The sequence below is a fragment of the Aulonocara sp. 'chitande type north' Nkhata Bay genome, linkage group LG10 (assembly GCF_057382095.1).
Source record: "Aulonocara sp. 'chitande type north' Nkhata Bay isolate Kocher_YH1m ecotype deep benthic linkage group LG10, A_spYH_male_GT1.1, whole genome shotgun sequence".
Classification (NCBI taxonomy): Eukaryota; Metazoa; Chordata; class Actinopteri; order Cichliformes; family Cichlidae; genus Aulonocara; species Aulonocara sp. 'chitande type north' Nkhata Bay.
This window is the reverse complement of record NC_141353.1, coordinates 17,073,201-17,096,318: the sequence shown is the minus strand read 5'-3', so window position 1 is coordinate 17,096,318 and position 23,118 is coordinate 17,073,201. Positions and strand designations below refer to the sequence as shown.

At 43.5% G+C, this 23,118-nt stretch overlaps 3 protein-coding genes across 3 annotated transcripts; 1 reads left to right on the top strand and 2 right to left on the bottom strand.

Annotated features, from left to right (window-relative positions):
* Positions 1–4,812: 4,812 nt before the first annotated feature.
* LOC147320601 (kinesin-like protein KIF1B) lies at positions 4,813–7,073 on the bottom strand. Its single transcript, XM_086307469.1, has 5 exons — positions 7,063–7,073; positions 6,858–6,969; positions 5,622–5,662; positions 5,203–5,395; positions 4,813–5,046 (listed from the first exon to the last, which is right to left on the bottom strand). Exons 1-5 carry the CDS (start codon positions 7,071–7,073, stop codon positions 4,813–4,815), a joined length of 591 nt encoding a protein of 196 aa, XP_086163595.1.
* A 2,004-nt stretch (positions 7,074–9,077) lies between these two features.
* On the bottom strand, positions 9,078–12,367 carry LOC147320600 (glutathione synthetase-like). Its single transcript, XM_086307468.1, has 4 exons — positions 11,498–12,367; positions 10,857–11,051; positions 10,632–10,713; positions 9,078–9,619 (listed from the first exon to the last, which is right to left on the bottom strand). The coding sequence occupies exons 1-4, from the start codon at positions 11,660–11,662 to the stop codon at positions 9,600–9,602; spliced, it is 462 nt and encodes a 153-aa protein (XP_086163594.1). The 5' UTR covers positions 11,663–12,367; the 3' UTR covers positions 9,078–9,599.
* A 3,671-nt stretch (positions 12,368–16,038) lies between these two features.
* LOC147320599 (kinesin-like protein KIF1B) lies at positions 16,039–22,584 on the top strand. Its single transcript, XM_086307633.1, has 6 exons — positions 16,039–16,042; positions 16,401–16,509; positions 16,628–16,694; positions 16,842–16,926; positions 17,868–18,051; positions 18,321–22,584. Exons 1-5 carry the CDS (start codon positions 16,039–16,041, stop codon positions 17,891–17,893), a joined length of 291 nt encoding a protein of 96 aa, XP_086163759.1. The 3' UTR covers positions 17,894–18,051; positions 18,321–22,584.
* Positions 22,585–23,118: the final 534 nt, after the last annotated feature.

Below are 23,118 nucleotides of genomic sequence, written 5' to 3'. Positions count from 1 at the left end.
CCATTTGAAAGAATCTCTGCAGCTGCACACATGTTCCCATAGTCCCTCATACAGGGACAGCTAACAGATCTGATATGAAGGATGTTGTTGGCCTTGTTCTTATTGTTTACCATTTAAATTCTCCAAAAAGTTTTTCTAAGGTAACTATTTGTTATTCAAGATAACACAGAGTTTTATTTTAGATTAAATAAGAGAATTCAATTCAAACTTGTACACAGAACTACTACAATACACAGTTATGTATCATATATTATAAATGTGTAACTCTCTCACACGACTTTAACAATATGCATGTGGAAGAACACACATCAGTTTTACTGATACACAAAAGGGCCAAAAATAAACATCAGTACTTCAGTACCACAAAGGAATCTCTTTCAGTGCATTATGCACACATGTAACTTATGTACCAAGTGAAATAAAATATTACAGATGAAAATTATGTGATGATTTTAACTGCAAAATTCAGATTTTAGGGTCAAAATGTGACTTAATTTGTGGTGTAAGGTTTCTGGTTATGAAGCTTGACGCTGTCATGCTCATCTGTATGACTATATGCTCATGCCACTGTGTTGATTGCAGGTGGGTGCATGCTCCATGTTGCAGGGTTTTTCTTCAGGTACTCTTTTTTTGTCCGCCATGATCTAAACACATGCACCTCATTGGAAGCTCTAAATAACCCACCTAAATTGGTTCTTAATTTAAAATTAAAAGTGATCATCTGAAAATTAGACGAAAGCTTATTTGTGACAATCTAAGAAACATGTAATTGAAGCTGCTCCTCTTTGCTGTGGGCAGGTTTGAGAGCAGCCACCTGGGCTTCGCTGGAGGGCAGCAGGAGCAGCCTCAGCACCTCACTCCTCCTCCGCCTGCAAGCACACCTCTGCTGTGACCTGGAAAATGCCTAAGGAAGCTTTTCCCTTTTCACTTTGGGTGTAAGCGGTCCTGGGTTCAAATCCCTGATGAGCCTGTTTGGTTTTTGGGGCTTTGCTGTTGAACTGTTCATGCAAGTCCTGGGAAACTGTAATTTGCTATTTTCAGATGTCATAAAAACTCCCTCAAAAGCCTTCAGCTGATCCAAAATGCTGGAGCGAGAGTACTGGCAGGGCCTAGAAAGAGAGAGCATAACGTTCAAGACTGAAGATTTTTTATTTGTCACATGCATAGTCATTAAATTACAAAGCAAACAGTGAAAAGTCTCCTGAACTGCTCCTTTGACTGTACAAAAAAAGACATTATATACAATAAGTAAATAGATTTTAAAAGTCTGGAAATTTTAAATCAAAAATCTGAAAATGTACTTTGTGCAAATGGAGTGTTAAAGTGTCTTGTGCCATATTAGCACAGCAACGTATTGACAGAGCTGTGCAAGTAAACAAGTGACCAGAGTAATATAAACAGAGTAATTCAACTGAGTGACCAGAGAAGTGTAAACAGTAATGCGACCAGGGTAGTGTGAACAGATTGATATAAGGTCCTGTTTCAGTCACTTATTGATGCTATGAGGGGAGTGGGGGCGTGTTCTGGTTTAGGACTCGTACGGCCTGAGGAGAGAAGCTCCTCCTCGAGTGTCTGTTTTGGCCCCGATGGTGTGGAACCTTCTGCCTGATTGCAGAAGTCGAAACATTTTGTTACTGGGATGGGACCAGTCCTTTAATATCTGAGATGCTCTGGACCAACATCTCCTGGTGTAAATGTCCTGTAGGGAAGTTATATTTGTGGATCATACTGTATTTGCATTTGTAACGCAGCAGCGTTCTGACGCACGGATCACTCTGCTTCTCAATCCTGGACACAGTTATTCCCACACCAGGAAGTGATGTTCTGTGTGAGGATGCTCTCCACAGCGCCTGAATAGAAAGTTCTGAGGACCACTGGAAAAACCTGCTAACTTCCTGAGTTGTCGGAGACGGTACAGGCACTTGCCTAGCCTTTTTGGACTGGACGTGAATGTGAGCAGACCATTTCAGGAATGAGGAGATGTGAACACTGAGAAAGACAATGAAGCAGAAACTGCTAAGAGTGGGATTCAAACCCACACCTCCAGGGGAGAGTGAGCACTAAACACAGCACCTTAGACCACTCAGCCATCCTGAAACAGATCGAGCTGAACTGATTTTCTGATAAATCCAGATTCCAGTTTAAAATCCTTCCCTTCACATAAAAAGTCTTGAATGAACCTTTGGTCTAACTGCTCTTCACACCTGACTGGTAACAAGATGGCGCTGCTGTGTGTGGTTGCTCGTCTGTCACTCTGAAGTTTGTTTCTGTTTCTATTATTTCTGACCTGTTTCATTCACCAAACAAAGTCTCTGCTGAGGTATAATCGCCAGACATGATGATCACCTTTTATTGAAAAGGTCGGCACCACCAGGCCTCTTATCACAGCTCCTGACTCTGACCCCTCTGTCTCTGTGTTACTGTCTTGATTAAGGAATACACCTGTTTACTCGGGGATGTGCCAACTTGCACTACGGTGCTAGAGCATGATATTGATGTCCAGGGAGCTAAACCTATTAAGCAGCATCCTTATCGAGCCAGCCCCCATAAGCGCTTGCTCATGAAACAGGAGGCTGACTATCTGCTGCAACATGGCTTAGCGAAGCCCAGTCAAAGCCCCTGGAGCTCGCCTTGTATAGTGGAATCTAAGCCAGATGGCTCGCCCCGTTTTATTACAGACTTCCGGAAGGTGAACTCTGTGGCTGACTCACATCCTCTCCCAAGAGTTGAGGATTGTGTGGACAGTATTGGACTGCTCAGTATGTCACTAAATTAGATCTTCTTAATGGTTACTGGCAGGTCCCTTTAACTGAACGTGCCTCTAACATCTCTGCCTTTGTTACACCTGATGATTTTCTACAATACGCAGTCATGGCTTTCAGCATGTGTAACGCTCCTGCCACCTTCCAGAGGCTGGTAAATAAAGTCCTCCGTGGCCTGTCCAACTGCAGTGCCTACGTAGATGATCTAGTAATTTATACTGAAACATGGCAAGATCATTTGGAAACGTTACACCAGGTATTTCACCGTTTGGCTCAAGCTACTCTAACTCTCAACTTAGCTAAGTGTGAGTTTGCCAAAGCTATAGTGATGTACTTAGGCAGGGAGGTGGGACGTGGACAGGTCCGGCCCATAGATGCCAAAGTGGCAGTGATTAAAGAGTTTCCCACACCTACCACCAGGCGTGAGTTGCGTAGGTTTCTAGGGACGGTGGGCTACTACAGAAACCTTTGTAAAAATTTCTCCTCAGTAGTCAAGCCATTGACTGACCTACTCAGCCCAAAAGTTGAGTTTATATGGTCAAGTGAGTGTCAAGATGCTTTTGAGAGTGCGAAAGCCCTCCTCTGCCACACTCCTGTGTTAGCTGCACCTGATTTGACACGACCATTCAAACTGGAGGTTGATGCCAGTGCTGTCGGGGCTGGGGCAGTGCTGTTGCAAGAAGACTTGCAGGGTTTGAACCACCCCGTTTGTTACTTTTCCCGCAAGTTCAATAAAAATCAGTTAAAGTACTCCACCATTGAAAAGGAGACCCTGGCTTTGTTGTTGGCTCTTCAGCACTTTCACGTATACCTGGGGTCCAGCATGTTACCTCTTGTTGTGTACACCGACCACAACCCACTTGTGTTCCTTACTCGCATGTTTAATCATAACCAGCGCCTTATGCGCTGGGCTCTGTTGTTGCAGGAATACAACTTAAGTATTCACCATAAGAAGGGGTCTGAAAATGTTTTAGCTGATGGTCTGTCCCGCTTGTAAACATGTTTTGCTGTGTTTGTTCTTTGTTTTTGTTCACACTCTTTAATGTCTGCTTCTGCCCAACATAGGTGGTACTTTAAGGGGAGGGGTGGCCCCGCCTTCCTCTATGGAAATCAAAGTGTTCCAGGACTCACGGGGGATTGGCTGGCCCGGACCTATGCCCGCCCCACCTTCATTCAGGTCAGAGCGTGCCAGGCTGCTGAGGGAGCCTTGAGTACGACAGACCAATGACACAGCTGCCTGCAATCACCTGAGAAGATAAAAGGCTGAGGATTCTTCATTCGTGGAGGGACTTGTTGATTTGAACAGACTGTGGAGACGGTCCCTCCTGCCTTTGCACTGCTGCCATTTGAGCCTTTGTTTTGAGTTGCCTCCTGTGAGATGTTTAGATGAGTAGTGTTCTACTGGTGTTATTGGTGTTACTGGAGTTGTTATGTTTGTTTAAAATCACTCTATTGCCTAGTGAGTTGTTTCACTAACGGTTTTCAGTTGTGTTAATAAACCTTATGTTTTTCTTTTTATCTAACCCCCTAGTCTCTGGGCTCGTTTATGTTACGTCCGCTGAGCCGGGTCGTAACACAGAGCATAAACTAACACGTCACTTGGAGATAACTGTAGATTTTTCCTTCATGGTTTCAAATGTAAGCTGGCTGATTTGGTTCATTTTTGTTTTAAACTGAGCAAACCTGGTCTTCTCCTGAGGACTGCTGCAGGTGACATGCGAGCATGTTAATTTATTAAAAAACCAACAGCAAAAACCCCCCAAAATAGAATGAAACTCATTTCAGGAGACAAATAGCACTGATAGAGACATTTTTTTTGTACAGATGACGGGCAAACGGAAAGTTTCTAAAGAGTCGTGCACACACAAGCAGACTACTACAACATGCTACTTAGTTAGGCGAGTTTGGGAATGACAACCAAGCGGAACAAAATTAGACCCAAACATTGTCATCGAAACAAAAACACAAAAAGCTGAGGGGAGGGAATAGAGAGGAGGAAAGCTGAGCTGGCAGCGGGGTTGCTGGAGGAAGGCTGCGCCGCCTCGCCAGCTTAGATCTGCAGGGAGAGTTTTACGTTGTGAGAAGAAGGGAATGTTTTTGAAGGGTGCAGAAGCTGCACGTTTGACTGTGGTGTGAGAGGAGCGTGTGTGTCTGTGTGTGTGTACCTTATCGTTCCTGCTAGCAGAGGATTAAAAGCGTACAGCCAGTCGTTCATGTCGTTCTCGTTGGTGGCCTGCAGGAGGATGCCTCCATGTTTTGTGCACACTGCAAATGTGTTGGGCGTCTGAAAAGAAAACATCACATTATATTCATATTCATTCAAATGATAAATCCCAGTCCATTTGCCATTTCATCAATCAACGTGCACCAAAACAATTTGAATGAATTCTCATTAAAGACAAACGTGTTACATCCAGCCTTTCTCTATCCTGCCTCAAACCTTAAGCATGGCCTGCTGGTCTTCGCTGTATTCCACCTGTGCTGTGGAGAGGTTGAGGACGCCTCGCTCCACGGGGTCCTGGTCGCTGTTGTAGATGAAGTCGTAGGGCCGGCGAACAACCACAAAATGCTTCCCCCATGAGTTAGAGCGAGGCTCCACGAAGCTTAGAAAACCCTTCTTGGACACAACAGATCTGAAAAGAAGAGATTTTATTCATTTATTTATTTTTTAAGAGAGCGCTTGTTTTTCTGAGGAAGAAGCAGAGTTGGTTTGTTTCCAGCTGAAATCATCCAGGCTCAGGAATTTGAATCGATCCACATCATTTCTGCTTGAACTAGAGAACATGAGTGTCGACTTACATTTGGTCTGTGAGACACATGTCATAGTGACAGTATTTGGGTTAATATGGCATTACTCACCCTGGTCGCATTTCTTCAATATCAGGCACCAAGTTCAGGAACTCGTTCTTTTGCAGCCCGCGCAAGGTATCTATCTTCTATCGCTGCACCATCGAGAGCATCCTGACCAACTGTATAACAGTCTGGTACGGGAACTGCTCTGCCTCGGACCGGAAGGCGTTGCAGAGGGTCGTGAAAACTGCCCAGCGCATCGCCGGAGCACCACTTCCTGCCATAAAGGACATCTACAGGAAGCGGTGTCTGAAAAGGGCTGGGAAAATCATCAAAGACCCCAGTCACCCATCACATGGACTCTTCACCCTCCTGCCCTCTGGGAGGCGCCGCAGGAGCCTCCGGACTAAGACCACCAGGTACCGGAACAGCTACTTCCCCACAGCTGTCAGACTCCTGAACTCTGCCTCCTGACATCTGACCCACGTTAAACTCATGCACTGAACATACACACCCCCACAATGGACAACTGTACCCTCAAACACACAATAATAACATGGAGTGAACCACCACTCACAACCACTAGCACTTTATATAGCCTCTGTAGAAACTATCTACACCCTCACTTATCTTAACTGCACTACTGTATAGCTCTGTGTAAATAATCATTCTGTACATTCAATAATCTTTAATCCTACAACTGTTTACAACTTGCATAGTTGCCGGGGATTCCCATGATGCATTGAGTTTTTCCTTTCCAGTCACCTTTCTCACTCACTATGCATTAATAGACCTCTCTGCATTGAATCATATCTGTTATTAACCTCTGTCTCTCTTCCACAGCATGTCTTTATCCTGTTTTCCTTCTCTCACCCCAACTGGTCGCAGAAGATGGCCGCCCCTCCCTGAGCCTGGTTCTGCTGGAGGTTTCTTCCTGTTAAAGGGGAGTTTTTACTTCCCACTGTCGCCAAAGTGCTTGCTCATAAGGGGTCATATGATTGTTGGGTTTTTCTCTGTATCTATGAAGCGCCTTGAGGTGACTTTTGTTGTGATTTGGCGCTATATAAATAAAATTGAATTGAATTGAATTATCTGAAGAAGAAGCAGAGTTGGTTTGTTTCCAGCTGAAATCATCCAGGCTCAGGAATTTGAATCGATCCACATCATTTCTGCTTGAACTAGAGAACATGAGTGTCGACTTACATTTGGTCTGTGAGACACATGTCATAGTGACAGTATTTGGGTTAATATGGCATTACTCACCCTGGTCGCATTTCTTCAATATCAGGCACCAAGTTCAGGAACTCGTTCTTTTGCAGCCCGCGCAAGGTAGGAGGTCTCCAGAGTGGGAACCATCGGGAAGTTTTCACAGTCTGAGCAGGAGGGACTGGAGGCACGTGAGCTGTTCTCAGGGGTCCTTTAACACAAATCACACCAAGTTAGAATCAAATAGATAACCTGTCAATAACCGTTTGCAGATCGAGGTCAATGTTCCTAAAAATATGTTTACTTCTGGTCCATGGAGCCACAGCGGGAGTCCGACAGAGAGGGGGAGGTAGAGGAAGGGGTGAGGGTGGCACTGCTGAAGCTCGTCACGGATGGATCACGTCCGATCGGTGAGATGAGAGAAAGCTGAAGTGAAACAACAGCAGGATGAGGTAGACGTCAATATAGGAACTCCCTGATGTGACACAGAAAGGCTATTTTTTTATTTCTTTGTATTATTTCTCACCTTGCAGTCACTGATGCTGTTCACCAGCTGCTTGTATTCAGTATTGAAGGTGTGTGTCAGAAGGCGCAGGCACTACAACACAACAGGAACAAGACCGATCAGCTCCGAGCAGAGAAGGAAGAAGGCAGCAACAAGAACGCCCACTAAGCCCACGTTTTTCTCACCTTGGTGGCCAGCTCCTTCTCACGCTTTCAAAGGTGGTGCTGGAGATCTGCGAGGAGACGGAGGTGGATGTGGACAGAGTGCCGGAGCTCACGCTGGGGGACAGAGACTCACTCAGGGACTTGGTGGTGGGAGCTGTTCCCACGGGAGCCGCCTCTCCCAGAAGGTGACGGGTCTTTTCCACCTGGACGAAAGATGGGGGCGAATGTGAGGTGGGGAGAAGAGGGGAGGTTAGTCATGTAAAGTCTGTACTCTAAGAAAAAACTTTTTAGAATAGCACTTTGGTCTTTGAGTTGAAAAGTCATTTTTCCCTCAATGATATTAAACAGATTTATTTCTTTATGAATCTTTTAAGGCCCCACCTCCTGCAGCTGCTCCATCTTCTCCAGCTCCCACTGGTGCTCTAGGATGAGGCTATCTCCTCTGGGCCTCCAGCCGGCCAGGTTCTCCTCTCCACGCACATAAGCCACTGATGTGTCCAGGACCTTCCTCCTCCTCCTCTGCATCCCTGCTCAGGACATGAGCCCTCATTAGGATGAAGCTCTCCACAGAATTATGATAAAACAGCTGCCGTTCTTTAAACATGTTTCATGGCCGCTCACCTGGGCTTCCAGTGTCAGACATCTTACACAAGCTCAGCTCGTAGATCCCAGTCACTCGGTTGCTATAATGAAGCAGAAGTTTTGAACAAGGAAACTTTGTAACAGGGCAGATATCTTTGATTGTGAAACAGAGATGGCCACAGTGCAGCAGCCCAGATTTACCAGTCAGGAGTTTTGGAGTATCCAGTCCCAAAGAGGTTCTTGAGAGAACGGGGTGGGGAAATCTTGGCGTCTCGGGAGTAAAAGACCGTGCAGATGTCTTTGGTGATAATGGCAGGCTGGATGCAATGGTCCAGCTGCAGAGAGGAGATAAAGGGTGTGTGTTAGACACGATGACATCAAGAGACTTAAAAACACGTACAAACAGGTACAACACGGCGGAGCAGCGGCTGACCTCCAGATACGCAGATAAGGTCATGTAGATCTTCTCTCCGTAGGGAGTGACGCGGTTGAGCAGGAGGGAACCTTTTAAGGGTGTTTTTATTTGTGCTCCCTGGCCTGGAAATAAACGGTTTCCGATCAGACCTGCTTCATCTTTGTGCCCTTGGTATCTGACTCGCTTGCTCCCCCATGCATTTTAAAAGAATCCTTCTCTTCAGCATGAAGTTCTGGCTCAGCTTTAGTGTCTGCGTTACATGTACACAAAGACAGAAACATTCAATGATAAAAAAACACAGTGGAATAAAATTGTAAGACGTCATCAGTTGATGCAGTTTAAGGACACTTGTTGTTCTGTGCAGTCTCACCTGGAGCTCACGCTTCTAGTTCATGCCATCATGACCAAAGATTCTTCAATTAATAGTTTAAAGATGTCCATGAATGCACTGCTAACTGCTCTTCACCCTGATAAAAATCAACATGCATTTAGAATAAGAAACACTTTTACAAAACCAAAAGCTTCACTGTACTTAGTGATTTATACGTCTACAAAACAGGTTCAGTTTGTAACTGAGAGAGTGGCTCAGTGGCGCTGAATTATATTTCCAATAGAAACACAATTTCATATGTTGTAGTAACAACACACTGCCACAAGATGGCAGCCTAGGCCTACTTTACCATGCTGTTCCAGTCAAAAAGAAAAAGTGACAGAGCCTTGAAAGAGTGACAGAGACACTTTTTATGAACTCATCTGTAATGTGTCACCTTTTCTGTAGGATGAAGAAGTGCTTCCCTTCTTTTAAAGTAAATACAGGCTTACAAAGATCCTCTAAACATGTTTCTGAAATAATCCTAAACACAATCATTAAATCAAAAATGCAAGAAACTATTTATTTAATCACTCTTCTTAACTTAATTCCTTAACTTAGTAAAAAAAAAAATAAAATAGACAAGAACTTTTCTGCTGTCTCACCTCTGTCAGTTTTCATGCTGTTGCAAGAACAGGTGGAGGTGCAGGTGGAACTTTGACTTCAGTGTGGTTTGTATGTGCAGGCAGGAGTCTGACATCTCAGGACAGCAGAGGATTGTCGAGCACGGTGACTCCTGCTGCGACGCCCCCGTCTGACTGTCCTGAGCTCTTGGTCCTCAGCAGACGGCCCACACACTCATTCATCACCATGTCTTTACCCTGCCTGTAAGAAAACCAAGAAAAGGCTAACATTAGAAACAGCCACCAACCAATCCCTTTTACTCCACCACCCAAAAACCAGTGAGAAACACTAGCTAGTATTAACTTGGAATCAAAGTGCACTAATCCCCAGGCTCCCAGCATAACATACAGTCCAACACAAACTCCACAAACTGTCTTGCTTCAGCTGACTTTCCTTCACCTTCTCTCCAGACAATCTGTTGTGCTCTTTTCAGCACAAAGCCACACTCCTGCTCACTGATCCTCACCTCTTTTTAACCTAGTCTCAGCAACTTTGTCCCATAGCTTGCACATCCTTTCCACCTCCATCTTTCTTCCCAGCCAACTGATACATACCTTTTCTCCTTCCTTAAAAGCCAGCCTAAGAAATACCATTTTATAAACGCCCCATAAATGAAACTGCCATTTTCAAAAATCGTATCATCCAAATTCATGCAGCGTGGCTAAATTAAGAATGAATTACAAACCCGAGCTTCCTTGCTAACATGAGTAACAGCTAAACACTATCATAGTGGAGTGTAAAATTACTGCTAAAATAGCTCATATGAACCCTGATACTGGACTTTGTATTTATCAAAACAAATGATCTGATATTACAAAGAAAACTAATGATTGCTTTTTACAGTATTAGCCCAGAGTGATGTAAGGCAGGGTGGTTAGTCAGCCATAACCTGCTGACAACTTGTATCTGGTAAATTTTTCACATCCTGATCAATGTTGTTGTCAAGTGTGTCTCATATACACTATTATCTCAGTCACAGTACAGCATGCATGAATCACAGTAGATACACAGTAATGCAAAACAGCAGGCAGTCATGTATGTGTCGTCACTGTTTTGACTGAGGCTATAGCTCATACATGGAATGCAAGAAAATACTGCATGTGTGCAGATCCACACATGCACTGCTTAAACTTCCCTAGTTTAACAAATGGTGAGCAATAAACAGAAGTTTTCAACATTTTTAAAGACGCTTCTATCCCCCCGCCCGCTGTACCTCCTCCTTCTCGCTGAGACTTCAAGACAAACCGTTCTGCTGCTGACAAGGCCACTGATACTGTTTTGTCCCTCTCTGGACCCTGTAGACCAGCGCAACCACAGAGAAATAAATCAGAGGAATAAAATGCAAATGATATTGCTTACACTGAACAGCAACACCCAGGTGAGGATTATCTAATGCCAAATTTTCCAAACAATGAACAAACCGTGCCCTTTGTCTCACCATGTCTAGAGTGTAGAGGTCAGCCAATGTCGCTCGGATCTGCTGCACAGCTTCAGGCTGGTCTGGGAAGAATCTGTCCAGGACTCCAGGTCTGGGGAGCACTTGCTGAACCTTCTTGGTACCAGCCAGGTGAGCGCTGATATCTGGACACTTCACAGCTCGAGAGCGCTCCATGAGGAGACGAGCATCCCAGCTCTGCAATGGAAAACAGACAATGAATTCTCTGCTTTTTATCATTAGATGTATTTCTGTATTAAAAAATTCCGTTTATTGGGCCACTTTGTGCTGGAAGAATTTTTCCAGCATAAAATAGCCTCTATCATTTCACTAACTAACTTATTTCACTGCTGCTAATGACGTTTCACAAACTGTCACAGGTTTTTTAGCTTCGTTCGTATAAACTTTCTTGTGGTTGAGATTCCCGAGAAAACAGCCAGCACACTGAGCAGCAGAGGGTGACAACAGTTGGTTTCAACAAAAAAACGGCATCAAAAAAGTCACGGTCATCAGAGCAACATCAGAGAAACAATAAAGTCTAACCATGGAAGGCTTTTTTAAGTATGTGCATAAAAACACAAACACAAAGAACATCAACAATGAGCACCTTTCTTTTTGCTGAAAGTGATATAGCTTTCTGTTACCATCAACTGAAACCGCCAACATTTCAGGTGTGCATGCTGGGCAGCTGAAGCTGACATCACAGCACAGCTGCTTTTCCTCATCCAGAAAGCTGTGCTGCAGTGCATCGCTTTTGGCACGCCCAGTCTGTATGTACAGAAACATAACAGAGGAGTAAATATTTGCATCTGCTTATTGAAAAACAATATCAAAGAAATACTTCACTCAGCCTTCCCCCACACTTGCAGTTGCTTGCAAAAGTATTCGCCCCCCTCAGATCTGTGGCAAGATCTGAAACTGCTGTTCACAAACGCTGTCCATCTAATCTGACTGAGCTGGAGCTGTTTTGCAAAGAAGAATGGGCAAAGATTTCAGTCTCTAGATGTGCAAAGCTGGTAGAGACAGACCCTAAAAGACTGGCAGCTGTAACTGCAGCAAAAGGTGCTTCTACAAAGTATTGACTCAGGGGGCTGAATAATTACGCACACCCCACTTTGCAGTTATTTATTTGTAAAAAATGTTTGGAATCATGTATGATTTTCCTTCCACTTCTCACGTGTGCACCACTTTGTGTTGGTCTTTCACGTGGAAGTCCAATAAAATTGATTCATGTTTGTGGCTGTAATGTGACAAAATGTGGAAAAGTTCAAGGGGGCCGAATACTTTTGCAAGCCACTGTAGTACCACGCTCCAACAGTTTTGCAAAAGCTTCCCTGGAGAATCATGGAGAAAATACTTTTAGTTCCAGGAAGGAGCTCAAGAGGTCTAAAGTGTAAAGAGTAGACATGTTGACAGATGCTGGCCAATATCCACTCCTAACCAGGTCCTTTAAATCAGGGCTGCACTGCTGCTGCCATGTTTGACATCTGTGTATCGCCTGGTGCACATCATAACGTCCTTGGACCAAAAAGAAGAAGAAACAACATGAATAATACACCACTGCCTTCACAGATGACTTCTGTTAAAGCAATACCATGTTCTGATTGTACAGCAAGGGCAGAAAACATGCTCCATCACACTATGTTCAAATCCATCACAGAAACCTAAATAGCAGGTTGCTGTTTACTATTAATGTCGATTAAAATCAAGATTTTTCCTGCTGATACTGTGAAGTTTACGCAACCCACAGGAGCAGTTTCAAAGCTTTACTGTTGGCAGAATGCGAGCTACCAAGAAAGAGAAAACCACTTAAATAGATTCTTTCTAACTGGCTGTAGACACATATGAAAACCAAAATTGAGTGAATCTCATGAGGAAATATCTTGTATATTGGTGCAATTTTGACCGTCCACTCTAATAATACATGTGGTTGGAGGAATGGCTTTAAAAACATCAATAACACTTTCTCTGTTGTGGAGTGGCTGATGTTCGTGATGTAGAACATCACAATCCCCACAGAACCATTCCTCTGGAAGACACTCTCTGCACATAGACAGGACTTTGAACAAATTCAGCAAAATTTGAATAACTGAAAGTAGTATGCACTCAGATCCAGCCACTCTTGACAAAGGTAGCAGCTTCTATTTTGATATTATAGCTCCGGGTGGCTCAGTGTGCTTCACTATGAGCTGACGGTTAAAAGGACATTTGTCAAACTCATGTGGTTTTATAATTATTAAACTTCTCACACGCTCAAAGACATAAATGTCAGCCAACAAGGCATCGCTCATCAAGCTTAGCTCCATAGAAATGTATGTTATTGACACTTAATAACAGCAGGGTGAAGACAGTGGCAACACAGAGGATGGCCAACAGCTTCTGTGTCAGTGAGACATTTCAGCTGGTGTGGCCGTGCTTCTTTCCAGCACTCAGCAGCTTTCTGCTGCCAAAAGGACCGTGACACTGCCCTACTTCTTTGAGCCTCCGGAGAACGACATCAATCCAAAACAGCAGACAGCCTTTTCAAATACTTTTCTCTAAAGAATGCAAATATCAAGTATTCTTGCTCCCCTTTCTTTCTGATAATGTCACTTTTACAAATCCTGTCCCATCAGCTCTCATGGCTGGTTTGGCTTTGAGGGTCGGGGAGGACAAAAAGCTATTAAGGACCTTTTGATCTGCAGTCCAGTTCTCCTCTAAAGTATTAAGGATGAAGCAACAGTGCTCCTCTTTGCTATTCTGAAATGTGTGTTAAACACAGTGTAGAAGGTAAGTAGAAGCTTACACAGCACCATCAGCCATCATGCTAAATTTGCATCTTCAAAAGTCAATGCAGCCAGACTCACACCTGATTATAAATGTTCAGGAGACACTGTTGAATGTTTAGTGTTAACTTAAATCACTCATCATTTACAGTATTACAGAGTTCAGGGTTATGGGTTAGCACTATCATGTTACCCGTAACTGGATTAACTATGGTAGTAACTTAACTAGCAGTGTTGGTCAAGTTACTTACTTCCCCCAAAAGTAATCCCCTTACTTTACTGATTACTTATTTTCAAAAGTAATTAATTACTTAGTTACTTTTTAAAAACATGATTTATGACCTGAATAGGTAATAACGCAATAGATCTTTCAGCCCAATTCTACTTTTTCTGCATCATCCATCATACAAAATGTAATCAAATGGAAAAGTCTGTTTTTAAAACTTGTTTTATTAGTTTGAATCTTTTTACTTTATGCATCAAGCAAAAATTAAATTATATGCAACATCCTGACTAGAAGAAATTTGTGGAAGAATCCGCGAGTCTCTCTGTGAATTTCCAATCCCGTAGTAGCATACTCGGTGCTTGCTCTGAAGTTAAGGGTTTTTTCGCTGTAAAAAGAAGTTTCTAAAAGTTTTTGTCACTTTTTACGGAATCAAACTCAAAGTAAGCTCAGTACTTCCACGCTTTAAACGCTGCACGGTCATACTCTCTCTGCACTCCTCCATAGATTATCCATTCTTGATCTGCACACAGCTGTTATTGTCATGAGGCACTCTGGCAAAAAAATTACGGTTTTAGTAACGCAGTAACGCAGCGTGCTTATGGGAAAGTAACAGTAATCTAATTACCTTTTTGCAATAGTAATCCCTTACATTACTCGTTACTTGAAAAAAGTAATTGGATTACAGTAACGCTTTACCCCGCGTTACTGCCCATCTCTGGCTGTGAAACACTAATGAAAAATGATTAACTCAAGTTTTTGCTGCTAAAGTTGGTTCCATCAGCTGCTGAATCACAGGATGTACTTGGTTATAGTCATTTGTGCATTTTGGGTTGCTTTAAATAAATAATGATGTGTTGTAATCATCCAGATCTAGAAGCTTAAACTGCTTTTTCACGTGTCTGTAAATGAATTTCTTTCTTATCATTGGTGTCGGCTTCTGATTTGTCTGTTGTCAAGGTCTCACCTCAGTGTGATTCGTTTTGTCATGATTAAAGGATGAATGTGAACACAGCTTCAGTGTAAATGTGAATGAAAAAAAAAAAAGCGGGAAAAAGGAGGAGCCCGGAGCTTCGTCTTTCGCTCGGCCTACCCCGCTATAGCAGACGGACCGTCAGAGACTCGAACTTGGCCGTTAAACTCTGGGGTCTGAATGCTGGCCTCTTAACGCTGCGCACCACACAGCCGGCCAGAAGAAAATAGAAAAAAAGGACATTTATCTTCTGTTGTTCAACAATTTTTTTCGTTTTTTTAAATCTATTTAGCTTGTTGTGCAGCATTGTTCCACACAAATGACACATGGAAACCTAGCTATTTTTTTATTGGCTTTCACAAAATGGGACTGCCAATGTTGGAGGTGTTACTGCGCCAAAGTCTTCCTGCTAGCCAGAAACCTGCTGGCGGCGCCACTATGTTCTCAGCACACTCTTCAGCGTCAGCTTTGTTGCCTGTTTTCGGCACACCTACCTAGTCCCACTCATCCACTTTATCTGCTCATGGCAGATTTACCCACACTGAACACTCCTTGGATTAAGGTAAATTGAAGCAGGTCATTATAAAAAAGACACACAGTTTATCATCTTATCCTTGTGCAACAGCTAAAAGCACTCTGTTCATTTGTTTGCTAGATTAGCCGCTAGCATACACACTGTGTTAGAGGCTTGTTGCTACCTAGTTAGCGATGCTACACACCTGTTACTGTGTATTTTTCAATGATTCAGCACTCCTTGGATTTTTAGACAGTAATGAGATCATGTGCACACTCCACAGAGGTCCAGAGTCCAAATGTGACCTCTAGCACCAAACGCTTGCTGCAGTTGTTGGTGTCAGAGGTGACACATAAGGTATCGGGTTTTCTGTGTGATTACTTTTTCATATAGGACCAAGTATGTTTGGATAGCGTTTTGCCCTTGAAAACTGCCGTTGAATATTAGACATTGTTGTCTAATGTTATAAATGTATTGATGTGAAAGGTGTAAGTGTGACAAATATGGAATAAGATAGGAAATCAGAAAGGAGGCAAATACTTGTTCACAGGGCTATAGTCTGTAAATGGTCTTCTTTTGGCTATAGTAGATCTTTTACTTGTTCATTTTTTAATTGTTTGTTAAAATAGTTTTTTTCCATCATATTGAGTATAGAGGAATGCAACTGTGAGCTTTAGCAATTATCCCGCTTCAACAGGACCGTGATCCCGATGTGTGAGACAGCAGGGTGCTGCCACTGGTGTTGTAATGTGTGATTTAGTTCCTCCTAACATTTCAGTTTTCTTCCAGTATCTATCCTCTGTGATTACTGGCTCTTTAGACAGATTTAATAGAAGTGTGTGAGCTATTGGCTCAGTATAAAGGGTCAGTAGTGTTTTCATGTCACCTATCCATCCTCCATTTAGTCACCCAAAGCATGTAGTAAATACTGCTCACTTTTATTCACCTTCTCTTAAATCCAGAAAAATTCCCACTTGTTAACGTTGAGTGTGTGTGTGTGCGTGTGTGTGTGTGTGTGTGCGTGTGTGCGCGTGTGCGTGTGTGTGTGTGCGTGTGTGTGTGTGTGTGCCAGTTGCAGCCTCCAAGTTGAACACCATCACCAAATCCAACCTGGGTCAGTGTGTCAGCAAGTACGACCTGCTGGTCTGGTTTGAGATCAGCGAGCTGGAGCCCACTGGAGAGTGAGTATCCACCTGGAGTGTTATATTCACGCACAAGCTTTAAAGGAACCATAAAAATGATCTCCAGGAAGAATATTATAAGTTGGGATGTTGTGTCACCTCCTCCCTCCATGCACAGGTACATCCCAGCCATCGTGGATCACAGTGGAGGCCTGCCCTGTCATGGTACCTACCTGCTGCACCAGGTACAGGATTGGTGCACATGTTGTTTCCTTATTACTCACACAGTGGTAACTGCTTCCTTTGTACACAGTTGAATATCTTCTTTTAAAGCGTAATGTTGCTCTAGCTGTGCTCACTGTGATCCTGAGCTCCTGTTATGTTTGCTGCAGGGGATCCAGCGGAGGATCACAGTGACCCTCATCCACGAGAAAGGCAGCGAGCTCCATTGGAAAGATGTTCGTGAGCTGGTTGTAGGTGAGCAGCCTGCCTTTAGGGTCTAGTCGTGCTATACCTCTGTGTAGAAAACAAAACCCCAAAGCACCGAAACAATGTTTTATAGTGTTTGTGTGCTTTTGATAGAGGAAGACAGGACAGAACATCATTAAAGGGATTTGACTTTGTGAGATCACCCTGAAAACGCACCACTCGGTTCACTCTGAGATATTTTCAGTCTGGAAAGATGAATCTGTCGGGCTTCAGGCTGCTTCTCACTTTAAGCAGTTCATGCTGTAGCTGATGGACCAAAAATGACATTTGATATTTTAGACATTCAGCTGCTGACTCTGAAGCCAACAGGCTCTTGAGTGTGGATGATTGTGTTGGTACTGGATGCTGTGATCAAACAGCTGTTCTGATCTGTCTTCATTCATGCCTGTTGTTATTAAGCCTCCTAAGCTCCAAACCAGTAAAAGCAATCTTTGGAGGCAACACCCTTTTTAGTACTTTGCTGTATTTGTTTGTGATTGTGTGACACTGAACCACAGTGCTATGTATATCCTCTGTAACACTCAGACGTTTCCAGATCAGTGTTTCCCCCTCAGCTGTTTCTCACTATAGAGTCTTTCCTCTGTAACAATGAGGCACCAGCAGAGCATATCTGGCTCCCAGTCTGTGGCTGATAGTGCCCCCTGCTGTTAATAACAGGAACAGTGTAACCTTGTATGGAGCTCATAGTGATGGTCTGAAGATTGCTGCTGCAAGGCAGTAATTTGTATCCATGTGTGCTGTCTATTCTGAGCATATGCAGTTATGTGAGCTCTCAGGTTTTATGTATCAGGACATAATTAAAAACAATCAGGTCCTTAGTAGGTCTTAATATGAGGTAAATATAAAACATGAAGTGTTTGTGAGGTTCATCTGCAGCACCTTTGTCTCTGTGAAATGTTTGCTAATTTAACATTTTCCCTCCTAAACAGGAAGGAGTTTGTGGAGGCCTATGTGAATCATGCCTTCAACACATCAGTGGAGAATCTGTTCCAGGAGTTCAAGCGAGGCTTCTTCCTGGTGTGTGAGCAGGATTTGGTGAGGCTGTTTCGACCAGAGGAGCTGCAGGGAGTGCTGGTCGGCCAGGACGTGCATGACTGGGAAAAGTTCAAACAGGTACAGTCAGCCAAACAGACACAGGCTGTAGTTTCACAGCTGTCCTGTAGCACAATAACTGTGTACTGCATACTGTCAAAAGCATTCAGTCGGCTGCTTTAACACAAATATGAACTTGAGTCACATCTCAGTCTTAATCCAGACTTTTGTATGATAGTATAATATAATAGTCAGCCCACCCTTCGCAGCTATAACTGCTTCCACTCTTCTGGGAAAGCTTTCCACAAGGTTTAGGTGTGTTTATGGGAATTTTTTGACTATTCTTCCAGAGGTGCATTTGTGGTGTCAGACACTGACGTTGGAGGAGAAGGCCTGGCTCACAGTTGCTGCTCTAATTCATCCCAAAGATGTTCTATCAGGTTGAGGTCAGGACTCTGTGCAGGCTAGTCCAGTTCTTCTACACCAAACTCACTCATCCATGTCTTTATGGACCTTGTATTGTGCACTGGTGCCCAGCCATGTGCACACATGCCCACACTTTACACTTGGCACAGTGCAGTCAGACAAGTACTTCTGGCAACCACCAAACCCTGACACATCCATCGGATTGCCAGTCAGAGAAGTGTGATTCGTCACTCCAGTAAACACATCTCCACTGCTTTAGAGTCCAGTGTTGAGATGCTTAAATCACTCCATCTGACGCTTTGCATTGTGTTTGTCAGTGTAAGGCTGGGATGCAGCTGCTCAGCCATGGAAACCAATGAAGTTTGGACATCTGTAACAACAGCAGACTGCAGATATTGGTGACTTAAGTGCACTATGAGCCTTAGCATCAGCTGACTAGCTGTCATTTCCAATTACTTCCACTTTGTTATAATATCACTAACAGCTGACTATGGAATATTTAATAGCGAGGAAATTTCATGACTGGACTTGTTGCACTGGTGCATCCTATCACATTACCATGCTGGAATTCATTCAGTTCCTGAGAGCGACTCGTCCTTTCACACATGTTTGTAGAAGTAGTCTGCATGCCTAGGTGCTTGATTTAATACACCTGTGTCCATGGAAGTGATTGGAACACATTAATTGAATGATTTGGATGTGTTAGGGAATACTTTTGGCAACATAGTGTATGCCTGACCTTACAAACTCTATGATTATAACAGTCATTTTCACTGTTTTCAGAACACAAGTTATGGTTGGAGATATCATGACCGCCACCCCACCATACAGATGTTTTGGGAGGTATTTGATGAACTAACTGAAGAGCAGAGGAAAGATGTCCTTCGTAAGTACTTGCTGAAGCCTCCATTATGATATGTTACTGAAATCACACTGTATCATATAAAACATTAGATTTTTCTGCGCTTTACCAAGATACATTAGAGAGCAGCATTGTTCTGATTAATATACTGTAAAGCTGCTTCTAGCTGGTGGACTGAGCCGCCTCACCTTTCACCTGGCTCACGTCACACACCTGGAGAGACTCGACCTCCACCTGTGTTGCCTCACGCGAGATGATCTAGAGGCTCTGAGTCAGTTGCTACCAATCTCACACGCCGGACACTAATCGCATGCTCGCTGCAGCAGTCATGTGACTCGTTGTTTTTCAGTCCAGGTGCTGCCCTCTCTCACTGCACTGACCGAGCTTGATGTGTCATCCAATAAGGAAGTGGGAGGTGTGGTCCACCTGCTGGTCTCCGCCCTCCCTGCGACACAAATGAGGAGGCTGCCATTCAACAGCTGCTACATGAGCAACGAGTCCTTCACTGCTCTGGGTAACACACACACACACACACACACACTTGTTTATTTATAGAAGTTTTCCTTCAAGTCATTCTCCCTGAATACCTCTTCCACCCTCTAGCCTGAAATGGTGAAAACTTTGTGTTTATGCATCAGCCCTGGCGGTGTCCTATCTGCGCACGGTGGATATTTCCTGGTGTAAAGTGGTTGGCGGTCACTTGGCGCTCCTGCTGGATGCTCTGCAGCCATCAGTCGTCAGCGAGCTCCGTCTTTGCAGCTGCGAGCTCACCACTGATGACATGCAACATCTGGGTAACTAACACACAATGACATTATACTTTTTCTTTTTTGGTCTGTAGTGGATCATTAGGCTGCATAAATGTATATTAAGACAAGTAAAGCCTGAAGGAAATTGATATTTCTTTCATTTATTTCATGCTGCCAGCATCTGTAGCTGTCGTATAAAACAAAACAATGAAACTATTCGGTGTTATTTTTGTCTCCATCAGAAACATTGTGAACAAAACAGTAAAGTGAACAGGCATAAAGTGATCAGTTATCAATGGGTCCTCTTCCTCTGTGCAGCTGCCGTGTGCAGACGGGGCTGTCTCTCCTCACTCCGTGCACTGGATCTGTCCTACAACAGCTTGGTGGGAGACAACGGTTGGTGCAGTCTGTTTGCAGCAGGAGGTCTGGGCTCTCTGGAAGACGTGGATGTCAGTTTGCGACCTTCAACCTCTGCTCCGTGCTCAGCCTGGCTGCCCGCTCTGCTCCGAGCTCTGCCTCAAATGCCGGCGCTGGCTCGACTGGCCATGCAGAGGTGGACAGCTGACTGTCAGGAGAGAGAGCAGCTGAGGTACTGTCTGAAAAAGAGGAGCGTCCTGCTGGAAAGGGATCCAGATTTACAAGACACATCATCAGCATGTAAAGGGAACAGTCAGGAGAGCCTAGAAGAGAGTCAGCCTGAGGAGATTGGAGCGGACCGCACTGGAATTTACTGTCAAAGAGCGACCCACTTTGTTGCTTTATTATTATTTTTTTAAGTCTCTGTTACCACAAGAAGGTCAGTGTTGACGTCAGCTGCATCACGTCTGATGTAAACTGTGTCACACGTGATGGTTTCAGGGAATACTGGGAACTTACAGAGTTAAGCACAGCTGGTGTGGGTTATCATATTTGTCGTCTCTCACCTTGGCTGCAGGGTCTGGGTCTTTCGAATGCAGCAGTCCTAACACTTGAGACACACATGCCGAGAAGTGGGGATACCTGGAAATGGACAAAGGCTTTCAGCAGAGTTTTAAAGCAGCTATTCAGGAAAAGAGCTGTGAATTATCTGCATACCTTGTTAGGTAATCAGCTATTTTGGGGTTCTTTAACAAATCAACCAAAAGGTCGACTGAGTATTTTCTCGTCAGAGTACCTTCACCGTTCACGATGATGTTGAGCACAAGCTGGAGCGTTTGATGGATGTTCTTTGCATCAAAGAGCTACGAGGAAATCCCAGAGAGTAGAGACAGGATATTATGTGAATCAGCATGAATGTTGTTTGTTGTTCAACAGATAAAAACAAGAAGAGAAAATAGAAACAAAGTAAAAAAGGAACAATTGTTTCTGCTGTTAAGAAAAAAAAATTGAGTCATGGCAGAGACCTGCAGAAGTCTTGAGTCTCATTTGATGACATTTTGTCAGATTGCCTTGTAATAAAAAAAAAACAAAACTGTTTTTTGAGCAAAAGTTCTCCAGGTTTTTTTGGAGTTCTTTCAAAGTTTTCTTATTTTTGGACGTTAGCTGCTTTTTCACTCTTTTTCAGTCCAGTCTGTGCATCTGAACATTTACAGAAAGATTTCTTTGTTTCGTCTTTAGACACTTTGTTAAACGCAGATCCCAGCAGAGTTCGCCTACCTTCTCTCCAACCTTCTCAGGTTTTGTGGATATTATACATGGTTATGCTGAGGATATGTCGGCTACTTTCCACTGGAAATGCCTTTTGGTTAAACTGTCAGCGAGGAATTTGCACTGTTACATTTTTATATAACTTTAATGCAAAAAAAAACAGCTGCTTGTTTAAGTGAAAATACACTGATGGGGTTTTTTTCTATTCATGAACAGGAGTGTGATCAGTTTAATAAAAGAAAAAATAACCATAACCAAGATATGAGGGGAAATCTTGGACAAATACAAGCAGACTGGAGCAGCCAGCGTTCAAAACACCGACGTTCAAGGTAACAGAAGGTTCCCGAGCCACATCCACCCAGCTGGTTTCTGTGTTTCTTGTGTATTTGTGTACACTGTGACTTCATGGCTGTCTTGGGCTCCAGCTCTTGTTTTGGTGTCTCATTAATTTGATTTAATGTCCTGCTTAGTGATAACATCACTCTTGGCCTCCCTGCACTGGCTTCCAATTGAATTTAGGATTCATTTTAAAGTTCTTTTATTGGTTTTTAAATCTTTAAATGGTCTGGCACCTGCTGAAGCCCTATGTCCCCACTCGTTCGCTCCGGTCAGCTGAGCAGCTGTTGCTCTCAGTCCCCAAATCACGGCTGAAACTGAGAGGAGACCGAGCGTTCTCTATCGTGGCTCCTAAGCTTTGGAATAATCTTCCTCTTCACATTAGGCAATCGACATCAGTGCTGGTTTTTAAATCCAGATTGAAAACGCATTTTTATTCACTGGCTTTTGACTCAGTGGTTGACTGACTTGTATTTTATTGTTTTTCGCTATGTTTATTATTGTATCGTATTTATTATTCTTATGGTATCTATTATGTTTCTATTGTTCAGCAGTTTGGTCAGCCTTGTGTGTTTTTAAAGTGCTATATAAATAAACAATGATGATGATGATGAACATAGTAACGTGTGTTGGGTTGCTCTGTCTTCAGACTCACTGTCAGACTGATTAGACAGTGAGTCTGAAGGTGAGAGTCCTCACTGCCCACGCCTGTCTTTGGGTCTGACCAACACCGTTTCCTGTGTGTCATTCCCCCCTCGCCTTCCCCCCATCCGTCCTGTCTGCACTGACCTCTCCAATAAAGACAAAAGGCCTCATTTTCTGAAACTCTTCCTATCCCATCACCTTGCGAAGAATCACTTCACCATGTTGATTAATAAGGACGGTGGGAATGGTTTGAAGTCTCGTCACAGAAAATGTGCCAAAGGCAAAGAATCTGAGCTTGAAATAAAATGAAATGAAAGATCAGCCCCACACAGGGGTTAAATTCAGATGGAAACTCTTATCACACAAAGAGAACAAGCGAATAAATATATCTGAGTGTGGCCCCTCGACTGTCACAGTGTAGCTGACATTTGATCTTATCATGTGTTAAAGCTATTTTAATTACTGAAGAGAACCAGTGTCAAACTCAGCCCAAGTATGGTTGTA

Coding starts and splice junctions, on each gene's coding strand:
- LOC147320600 (XM_086307468.1), bottom strand. CDS start 11,662: ATGCAAATATTTACTCCTCTGTTATGTTTCTGTACATACAGACTGGGC. Junction 10,714..10,856: donor ACCTCTACACTCTAGACATG/GTGAGACAAAGG, acceptor GCTGGTCTACAG/GGTCCAGAGAGGGACAAAAC. Junction 9,620..10,631: donor GTCTCAGCGAGAAGGAGGAG/GTACAGCGGGCG, acceptor GTTTTCTTACAG/GCAGGGTAAAGACATGGTGA.
- LOC147320601 (XM_086307469.1), bottom strand. Junction 5,396..5,621: donor ATTGAAGAAATGCGACCAGG/GTGAGTAATGCC, acceptor TCTTCTTTTCAG/ATCTGTTGTGTCCAAGAAGG. Junction 5,047..5,202: donor ACCAGCAGGCCATGCTTAAG/GTTTGAGGCAGG, acceptor TTTTCTTTTCAG/ACGCCCAACACATTTGCAGT.
- LOC147320599 (XM_086307633.1), top strand. Junction 16,695..16,841: donor GTACCTACCTGCTGCACCAG/GTACAGGATTGG, acceptor TGTTTGCTGCAG/GGGATCCAGCGGAGGATCAC. Junction 16,927..17,867: donor TGTTCGTGAGCTGGTTGTAG/GTGAGCAGCCTG, acceptor CCTCCTAAACAG/GAAGGAGTTTGTGGAGGCCT.